Source organism: Chrysochloris asiatica, unplaced genomic scaffold (genome assembly GCF_000296735.1).
Source record: "Chrysochloris asiatica unplaced genomic scaffold, ChrAsi1.0 scaffold00040, whole genome shotgun sequence".
NCBI lineage: Eukaryota > Metazoa > Chordata > Mammalia > Afrosoricida > Chrysochloridae > Chrysochloris > Chrysochloris asiatica.
The window spans coordinates 20,657,083-20,666,528 of NW_006408558.1; the positions used below are offsets into that span (position 1 = coordinate 20,657,083).

General features: G+C 54.9%; 2 protein-coding genes across 3 annotated transcripts in view; both read left to right on the forward strand.

Annotated features, from left to right (window-relative positions):
- Positions 1 to 3,537: 3,537 nt before the first annotated feature.
- On the forward strand, positions 3,538 to 8,545 carry MEN1 (multiple endocrine neoplasia I). 2 transcript variants are annotated; one of them, XM_006860958.1, is made up of 9 exons: positions 3,538 to 4,039; positions 4,835 to 5,043; positions 5,261 to 5,389; positions 5,656 to 5,696; positions 5,772 to 5,859; positions 6,503 to 6,639; positions 6,925 to 7,060; positions 7,710 to 7,874; positions 8,056 to 8,545. In XM_006860958.1, exons 1-9 carry the CDS (start codon positions 3,580 to 3,582, stop codon positions 8,542 to 8,544), a joined length of 1,854 nt encoding a protein of 617 aa, XP_006861020.1. In that variant the 5' UTR covers positions 3,538 to 3,579; the 3' UTR covers position 8,545. The 2 variants fall into 2 exon arrangements, with proteins under 2 accessions (XP_006861020.1, XP_006861021.1); XM_006860959.1 differs by having other exon boundaries at positions 3,538 to 4,024.
- A 168-nt stretch (positions 8,546 to 8,713) lies between these two features.
- MAP4K2 (mitogen-activated protein kinase kinase kinase kinase 2) overlaps positions 8,714 to 9,446 on the forward strand; it is an 11,090-nt gene continuing 10,357 nt past the window's right edge. The window contains exons 1-2 of the mRNA XM_006861086.1: positions 8,714 to 8,723; positions 9,265 to 9,359. Coding sequence (XP_006861148.1) covers positions 8,714 to 8,723; positions 9,265 to 9,359 — 105 coding nt within the window. The remainder of the gene's footprint in view (positions 8,724 to 9,264; positions 9,360 to 9,446) is intronic.

Sequence of the window (9,446 nt, forward strand, 5' to 3'; positions counted from 1 at the left end):
GCCCACTAGCTCAGGCACCCCTATAGTCACCAGAATGGAGGTGCGCAGACAGCAAGGGACCAATGAACAGATACCAAAATAAAAGAATGTCCACATTATCTCCGCGGTTCTGTCAGGCGTCTGTGGCCACTCCGATCCTTCCCCCGCTTGGTCTCACCCAAGATGGCGGCTCCTGGAGCAGCTGAGCATCCCAAACCAGAAAGCAATGGATTTCTTGCTTCTGCCACAAATTCCCATAGCTGTAAGCCTTCCAACCTTTTAAATATTCTTTTATATGTGGTTCAGAGTTCTGGCACCATCCCCTGAGCCTGCTTGGTCCTGTATTCCGTGTTGTTGCTGATGGAGCTCCTCACTGCACTTCCACCCAATCCACCATCTTGTTTGTTCTCTTCACCACATTTTTGAAAGTGTGAAAAACATGTGAAATTGTTCACTACAGAGTAGTAAGTAAGCACAAGTAAGCCCAAGTTTACTCTGTGCAAGAATGGTGTGCAGGCCCTTTCTGACGTCTTCTGGCTTCACAAAGGGGAAGGAGAATCAAACTCAAAGTTGGTCTAAGGCCAATTCCCATGAGTAGATTTGCTTCCACCCTTCAACATTCTGTATTCTGTTCCGACAGCAGCCATCCCTCCCACAGCACTCTGCTTCACATCTGGGTTCCATAAGCCATTGCAATGGCCACACAGAACATGTAGACAATACTTATGATTATGGGATCTATTAGAGAAATGAAAAGGGTGCAATTCCAGGGCAGAAACAACTCCCGTCAGAAATGCTTCTTCTCTACATACTGCAGACACACCATATTCTTGTCTTTGACCTCTTAGCTGTGTGGCCCCTCAATCTCTGTTCTGCTCAGGCAAATGTTAACAGAGCTTCTTTAGCCAGTCTGTAAATGCCCAAAGGGCACATTCGGCAAGCCAGCCTCCTGTCTGTGGGCACTGGGCTTTACTCAGTCCACTGACTTGGGACGTGAAGCTGTCCTGTCTTTCCTGTTGTGGCCTCTGCTGCCACCTCTGCTGCTGCTGCTTTTCTGGGCAAGAATGTCACCCCCTACCCATGGCCCATCCATCTTGATATCCTGGGATCATCTGTCCCTGCTTCTGAGATGGCTCCTTTTAAAGAAGACCAGGGATGCAAAACTAACCAATTCTGGCATCTACAGACTTGTACACCTCATCTGCATGGTCCCACCCAGTCATTCCAGTTCTGGTGTGGTGGTGTAGGATAAGTACTGGACTGCTAAGTACAAGGTCAGAGGTTCAAACCAACCAGCCTCTCCTTGGAAACCCTATATACAGGGTTGTTATGAGTCAGAACTGACTCAGCAGCACTTGATAATAACAATCCAATTATTTGGTGAAAATGAAGACGTTGGCTAGAAAGCCCTATCAAGTACATTCACAGTGCCACACCTTGCTCACACTGCTTCTAGCCATGACATAGATCCTTTGTTTGCATACTGTGCTGGTTTACTGTCCCTCCTAGCATTCTGGCCTCGCCTTCTCAGACTCCTGTGCCTATTCTCTCTAGTCTCTTCTATGAGGGACCCCAATGCCACGGATTCCAACTCACAGCGACCCCATAGGACAGAGCTGACCTGCCCCACAGGGTTTCCAAGGTTGTAAATCTTTTCACCCTCTGTTGAGAGACTGGTGAGTTAGCCACTAAATACTTTAACCACTGTGCCACCCAGACTTGTTACACAAGGAAGCACCCGAGAATTCAGAATTCAGTCCTCGGGCATCTCATCCAGACTCCTGCTTTTAATCTATACACTAACGAGTCTTAAATTTGTATCCCTAACCCAGACCTCTTCCCTGGACTCTGGACTCTGGTATCTAGATTTAGCAATGCTACCTGCAGGTCTCACCCAAACTTGAGGTGCCCCAAACCAGACTTCTGCACAGTACAGGGAGTGTGGACAGTGTCTCCTTATTACCTAGAGAAGAGGAAAAGCACACAGGCACCTACCTAGCAATCTTTTTGACGTCTCTCTCGGACATCCCACATCCAATCTATCAGCAAATCCAGTCAGTATTTTCTTGAGGCTTTGTTGTTGTTATTAAGTACCATCAAGCAGGTTCTACTCAGAGTGGCCCTGTATAAGATATCCAAGGAGCAGCTGGTGGGTTCAGACCGCTGACCTTGTGATTAGCAGTTTAATGCTTATCCTAGAGCCCTACACCAGAATTACTGAAGCTTTACAATGTTAATATAAATGCTATCATATATTATTTTTCTGCACTTTTATCTTTTCCCCCCTTTTCTTCTCAACAATGTGCTGTAAGGATCCCCTTGAGAATGCATAGAAATACTTCACTCTGTTATTTTTACTCTGTGACAAATAACTACAGTGATTGTTGCTGTTGTTAAGTGCTGTGAGTCAGTTCTGACTCACGGTGACCTTGTATAGGGTATGGCGCTTTTGAATGAGTATTGGACTATGAACCACAAGATCGGTGGTTCAAATCCACCAGCTGCTCCTCAGAAACCGGATATAAAGTCGCTATGAGTCAGAACCGACTTGAAGACACTTAACAACAACATAGGGTTCTGAGCATGGAAATCTTTGTAGAAGCAGAAAGCCTCATTGTTCTTCCTCAGAGCGACTGGTGGGCTCGAACTGCTGACCTTGTGGTTCATAGTCCACTGCTTGTGCTACAGAGCCACTGTGCTCCCCATCGTGGTGGTTTAGCTATTCCTTTTTGTACATGTGTTAAATTTTTCTCAAGGGAAACATCCAACTAAAATGGCTGAACATAATTACACTCCAGTGGCGTCTGAGCGTAACCTTCGCTTCACATCTTGCCGACACTAGATAACGACCTATAGAAGTTCAGTGACCATCTGAGTAGCTTTTTACTACATTTCCCAGAATGCATCACGGTCCTCTTCCCACCTGCTCTGCGTGAACTGGACTGACCAATCCCTGAGAAGCTCAGAAAAGGAGTGCTGCCTCCACCCCTCACCTACCTCTAGATTTCTCCAAGCCGCTGGACTATCACTCCCATAAGCCACCACGGACAGGGCCAGACCGGCCACCATTTCAAGGCTTGGTACTGGCGGGAGCCGCCTAGGACTCAACTTCCCGACAGGCCGCCCTGCACGAGGTGCGGGACTCCATTTCCCAGTAGGCTCCTGGCCGCGGGCGCCGCGGTGCCTTGTGTGGGATGTAAGCGCGGAGGTGGGCGCGGGGGACGGAGGCCAAGACTCTCCTCGGGATTTGGGGGCTTGTCCTGGGGTCGCCCTTCGGACGTACTACAAAGGGCTAGGGGGCAGGGCTCGAGGGAGGGGGCGGGGCAGTCATTGGGGGATACCAGCGGGGTTTTTGGTGCACACCCCCTTTGGGGCCGGGGTCCTGGGGCTGTGGGAGACGGGGAGGCCCCACAGTCTCGGTGAGGGCGTTTCGCCGACAAAAAGGGGCAGGAGGTGAGCAGAGCGTGAAGTGGGTGGAGAAGCAAGGGACAGGTGTGTGTGCAGGGTTGGGGAGACCTTCGCCGACCCTGGAGGGGCTCCTCAGCCGTGCATTCCCGACCCTCCCTCTCCGGGATTACCCGCAGGCCGCCGCCAGCCACCATGGGGTTGAAGGCCGCCCAGAAGACTCTCTTTCCTTTGCGCTCCATTGACGACGTGGTGCGACTCTTCGCTGCCGAACTGGGCCGAGAGGAACCGGACCTGGTGCTTCTGTCCTTGGTCTTGGGCTTCGTAGAGCATTTCCTGGCTGTCAACCGGGTCATTCCCACCAATGTGCCCGAGCTCACCTTCCAGCCCAGCCCAGCGCCCGACCCCCCTGGCGGCCTCACCTACTTCCCTGTAGCTGACCTGTCCATCATCGCTGCTCTCTATGCCCGCTTCACGGCCCAGATCCGCGGAGCTGTCGACCTGTCCCTCTACCCCCGGGAGGGAGGTGTCTCCAGCCGTGAACTGGTGAAGAAGGTCTCTGATGTCATTTGGAACAGCCTCAGTCGATCCTACTTCAAGGATCGGGCCCACATCCAGTCCCTCTTCAGCTTCATCACAGGTTGGAGCCCAGCAGGTGGTGATGAGTCAAAGCCCCGGCCCACCTCTTCCCAACACTGTGGGCTTTACACAGTCCTTTTGAGCCTGTATATCTTGTGAGGTGGTGCTGGCGTTACTACCCCGTTTGCAGTTGGGGAGTTGAAGCTCAAGATACAGCAAAAATGGCAGTAACCCACCATCTGCCCCTTGTGCACCTCCCCACCCTGCCATTGAGTGGTCACTTGAGTCCTGTAGCCCAGCTTGAGAGGCACACATGATGGCAGCAGATTTGAGGATGAAGAAACCAAATAAGGCTGCGTTTAGAAAGTTACATCCAACAATCCCTATGAAAACATTTTAAAAGGAGCAGACCAGAGGCTTAGCCTCAGGAAGCTTTGGGCTCAAGGCTTACAAAGCTAGCTCTGTGCCAGACCCAGGTGCTTGGCAATCAGGTCCTGGAGGGCCGTGTTCATCAGAGAACGGAGGCTGTTTCTGGGCTTACCAGGAAGAACTCGCCCACCATTTGTGTTATCCCTGTTAGAATCTCATGAGGGCCAGAAATGGGGAAACCCTTCAAGTTAACAAAGAGAGGGCGGGGCCAGGTTGGAGCCTGGGCTGAACTAGAGAAGGTCTGTTCTTTGGGACAGGGGTGGTAATGGGGAGGGAGAAGCTTTGAACACACAGACGGGATAGAGGAGTGATGGGCAGGAGTAAGTGGCTGAGGTTGGGGGTGCAGGCTTAATGCAGGGGGGAGCACAACTCAGTACTACCTGGCTTCCCCCCCACCCCCGGTCCAAGTCAGAAAGGACTTGATATGATTTTTCCTCCACAGGCACCAAATTGGACAGCTCTGGTGTGGCCTTTGCTGTGGTGGGGGCTTGCCAGGCCCTAGGTCTCCGGGATGTCCACCTGGCCCTGTCTGAGGACCACGCCTGGGTTGTATTTGGGCCCAACGGGGAGCAGACAGCTGAGGTCACCTGGCATGGCAAGGGCAACGAGGATCGCAGGGGCCAGACGGTTAACGTGGGCGTGGCTGAACGGGTATTACATCCCCTCTCCTCCCTTGTCCCATTCACACTCTGCTAGACGGGGCCACCGATGGGACTCTTCTGCTTTTTGGGCTACACTCTCCCCTTCCTGTCACCACCTTCATGTCAGGAAGAGAAGGCAGGAGGCCCGTTTCGCTGGCTGTCACTCCCTGGAGCAGGCACAGTCTGGGCAGGCCATCATGAGATGACTGTTCTTATTTCCCCCCAAGAGCTGGCTATACCTGAAAGGATCCTACATGCGTTGTGACCGCAAGATGGAGGTGGCATTCATGGTATGTGCCATCAACCCTTCCATTGACCTGCACACTGACTCTCTGGAGCTGCTGCAGCTGCAGCAGGTGAGGAGCCACCGCAAGGCCAGAATGGACAGGGACACCTTCCCTCTGTAAGCCTTGACTTCCCCGTCTATAAAATGGGTTTATAACCTCCAGTTCTCGTGAGACTGGAATTGAGATGAGAAAGGGCCTTGTTATCAGTGATTGAGAGGTTCCTGAATTCTGGCCCTTCCCACCTGGCTAGAGGCCCCCAGTAAGCTGAGATTCAGACAGATAGACAGACACACACACACCGCCCCCAGCTCACACCTCTCTCTTCTGGCCCCTAGAAATTGCTGTGGCTGCTGTATGACCTAGGACACCTGGAAAGGTCAGTATGGGAGGGAGCAGGCTGGGCCTCTGGTGAGGGGCGAGGTGGCAGCCTAGAATAATGGCTTGTTCCCAGGTACCCCATGGCACTGGGAAACCTGGCAGATCTGGAAGAGCTGGAGCCCACTACTGGCCGGCCAGACCCACTTACCCTGTACCATAAGGTGGGGTATCTCCGGAGGAAGAGGAAGTCCCCAGCAGGGACTGGGGACTGGGAACTGGTGGGGTGGACAAGCAGGGAAGAACTTCGTGTGTTAGGGAATCACCCATTTACTCCCCATTCTGTGCCCGGCTCAGGATGGGGTATGGGGTGGAGACGTGATCCCTGCCTGTGTGGTCCCAGCCCCCCAGGACTGGGGCTGTGGGAGCCTTTATCATCAATGCGATCCAGGATAGGCAAGAGGACAGAGAAGCTTGTGTCCTGGGTGTCCCACCTGGGCAAGCCAGGGCCAGTGTGGACCCCTCAGCTCTGCTTTTTCTGTCGCCTATCCCTGTCCTACCTAGAGTGCACTGGATGTGGTGGGGGCAGGGAAGAGGAGGGGCCAGGGCAGGAGGGATGGGGGTCTGGACTTGTGTAGGATCCACCTGTGGGAAAGCCTAGAAGGTGGTATACACTGGCTTGCTGGGAGTGATGGGCCTGTCCTTGGTAGTCTGGCCTTAACGAGCAGACCAAGTAAAGGACACTTGGTAGAGGGGCTGGCAGGCAGCAGAGGTGGGATCAGAGGTAGGCACTAGGGGGGGTGGGGGGCTGTTCCTGTTGCCCTTTCATGGGTACCACTGAGGACTGTCTTCTGATGCTCCTCCCAGGGCATCACCTCAGCCAAGACCTACTACCGGGATGAGCACATCTACCCCTACATGTACCTGGCTGGCTACCACTGTCGCAACCGCAACGTGCGGGAAGCCCTGCAGGCCTGGGCCGACACGGCCACTGTCATCCAGGAGTGCGTACCCCCAGCCCACCCTCTCTTCCCCACCCGTACAGGCAGGGAGCCATCCAGCCCCTTTCTCCACCATGACAGAGGAGCGAGGGTCCCTGATGAGAACCTCTGGCCTTTCACTGCCCTCCCCTCCTGATTTCCAGCCCCATTAGCTATCAGTGGGCCCCCTCCCCTGGCCTGACCCCTTCTACAGGGACTCCTGTAGGAGTGAGGTCCCCGACCACTCTCTGGGACCCTGGGGCCTCCTCACCACAGCCTACAGCCCACAAGGCCCTATTGCTCTTACAGCTACAACTACTGCCGGGAAGATGAGGAAATCTACAAGGAGTTCTTTGAAGTAGCCAATGATGTCATACCCAACCTGCTGAAGGAGGCAGCCAGTCTGCTGGAGGCCGGTGAGGAGCGGCCAGGGGAGCAGACACAGGTGAGGGGCTGCTGCTGCAGCCTGCCGTCAGTCTCCCACCCAAGCTGGGCTCCTAGCCTCAGTACGTGATGGTAAAGCCGCTGTCTGCTTTCTGCTATGGCTGAGGTCTGGGTTTGAAGAAGCTGAGAGTATCTGAGGGGGCTGTACTGTGTCAATTCAGATAAATGGCATGGCCGGGGCCTGAGGTTCAGGTTGGTTGGTTGGAAGTAGGGGAGGGTACCTGCTTTCCTGTCCTGAATAATGACCGATGTTGCCAGGGAAACCTGTTGTTATCAGGAGGGGGCAAGGCAGTAGGGGTGGTGGTCTGGGGTTGGAAAGCTTCGTGCTTGTATAGGTAGGACCCAGCTGTGGGAGAGCTTGGAAGGGGGTGTGCCTAGGCTTGTTGGGGGTTGGGGGCCCCATGTGTTACAGAGTAGAACTGCTCCACAGGGTTTTCTTGGCAGTAATCTTTACAGAAGCCTCTCACCAGGCTTCTTCCAAAGTGCCACTGAGTGGATTTGAACCACCAACCTTTCGGGTAGGAGTTGAGGCGACCCAGAGGTTCTCAGAATGCTCTGCACTTGTGGTCGCTCACCTTCTCTGGAATTAGGATTCTCTGTCTACAAAAAGGGTCAAGAGTCTGACGGGGCTCTCCCTGTCCCTTACCCAGGGCACCCAGAGCCAAGGCTCTGCTCTCCAGGACCCCGAGTGCTTTGCCCACCTCCTGCGCTTCTATGATGGTATCTGCAAATGGGAAGAGGGCAGCCCCACACCTGTGCTACACGTGGGCTGGGCCACCTTCCTTGTGCAGTCTCTGGGCCGTTTTGAGGGACAGGTGAGGGGGCCAGCATGGGGTTTCTGTAGGGGTGGGAGGTGCTGTGGAAGGTTCCAGAAGTCAGTCCATCCTTTTTGGGACAGATGAGACTGAGAGACTAAAGTCAGCATAGGAGTGGCTGGCCTGGAGACCACTACCTCCCCTCCACACCCCCAGCAGCTCACCTCCCTTTCTGGACCAGGTGCGCCAGAAGGTGCGAATCGTGAGCCGTGAGACCGAGACAGCCGAGGCGGAGGAACCGTGGGGTGAGGAGGCCAGGGAAGGCCGGCGGCGTGGCCCAAGGCGGGAGTCCAAGCCCGAGGAGCCTCCCCCGCCTAAGAAGCCAGCGTTGGACAAGGGTACAGGCGTAGGTCAGGGTGCAGTGCCGGCTCCGCCCCGGAGACTCCCAGGCACAGGCCCAGTCTCCGCCCGTGGCTCTGAGGGCAGCAGCGCGGCCCCAGCATCCACGCCTGCACCCGCAGTGTCACCGCCCCTAGAGGGTCCGGTGCTCACGTTCCAGAGTGAGAAGATGAAGGGCATGAAGGAGCTGCTGGTTGCCACCAAGATCAACTCGAGCGCCATCAAGCTGCAGCTCACCGCGCAGTCTCAGGTGCAAATGAAGAAGCAGAAGGTGTCCACGCCCAGTGACTACACGCTCTCCTTCCTCAAGCGGCAGCGCAAGGGCCTCTGAAACCAGGGGTTGGGGGCGGTCTGCAGCTGCATTCTCTAGAGTATAGTTCTTGCCCCGACCCCCAAATCCAGCCCTCCACTGGAAACCGCCCCTCCCCCTCCACCAGGCCTTCCCACCAACTCCTAGAAACTCAGGCCCCACACATGCTGGGCCAGCGGTACAGCTCATAATGGCTTTCAGTGCCTGGGGCAGCCTACAGCCCAGGAACCAGCGACAAGGACGCTACTCAGTCTCTAGGAGAACATGTCCGTACTTGAGAATTCCATACTTTGGGAATCCATATTCCGGAACCCAAAGATCTCTTGCTTCCAGAATTTGGAAATCTTGCGTCACCCCTCCCTATCGGAACTGTCAGGAATCCGAAGCCCCGCCCCCATCCTGATCAAACTGGCCCCAAATCGGAGCAGAAACTCTCTTTGAATCCTCTGGGAGCCTCCCTGAATTCCTGCCTACTGGGGGACCCCTGGAGGAAATCTGCCGGGTGTTGGGAGTGGATGAAGGGAACCTGAGCTCTTCCTCTTTTGTATATAGATTTATTTTTCAGTTCTGAGGAAAATGAATACATTTTGTAAAAAAAAAAAAAAAAAGTGTAGTCTGTGTGTCCTTGGGGAAATCAGGGACAGGGGAGTCTGTGTGTCCTTGGGGAAATCAGGGACAGGGGAGGGTGTCGAACTCTTCCCCAATGCCCTCTGCCCTGGGCTCCTGGCGCCCCACCTGTAGAACGTGTAGAGCAGCGGCTACAGACGGACCTCCGCGCCCTGGGTTCCGGGACTTCCCCAGGCCACTGGGGCCTACCCCGCGGGCGCCTCCTCCCGGTCGGGTGGCGGGGCATCCCCCGCTGGCCACGCCCTCAGCTCCGCCCCGCCCCTGGCCTCAGAGCCCAGCCGCTCGCCCCGGCCACC

What these genes read in the sequence shown, in the direction of transcription:
- MEN1 (XM_006860958.1), top strand. Translation starts at nt 3,580, where the DNA reads ATGGGGTTGAAGGCCGCCCAGAAGACTCTCTTTCCTTTGCGCTCCATT. An exon ending in CACAGGTTGGAGCCCAGCAG is followed by an intron (nt 4,040 to 4,834) that starts GTGGTGATGAGT and finishes TTTCCTCCACAG; the next exon opens with GCACCAAATTGGACAGCTCT. An exon ending in TGGGCCGTTTTGAGGGACAG is followed by an intron (nt 7,875 to 8,055) that starts GTGAGGGGGCCA and finishes TTTCTGGACCAG; the next exon opens with GTGCGCCAGAAGGTGCGAAT.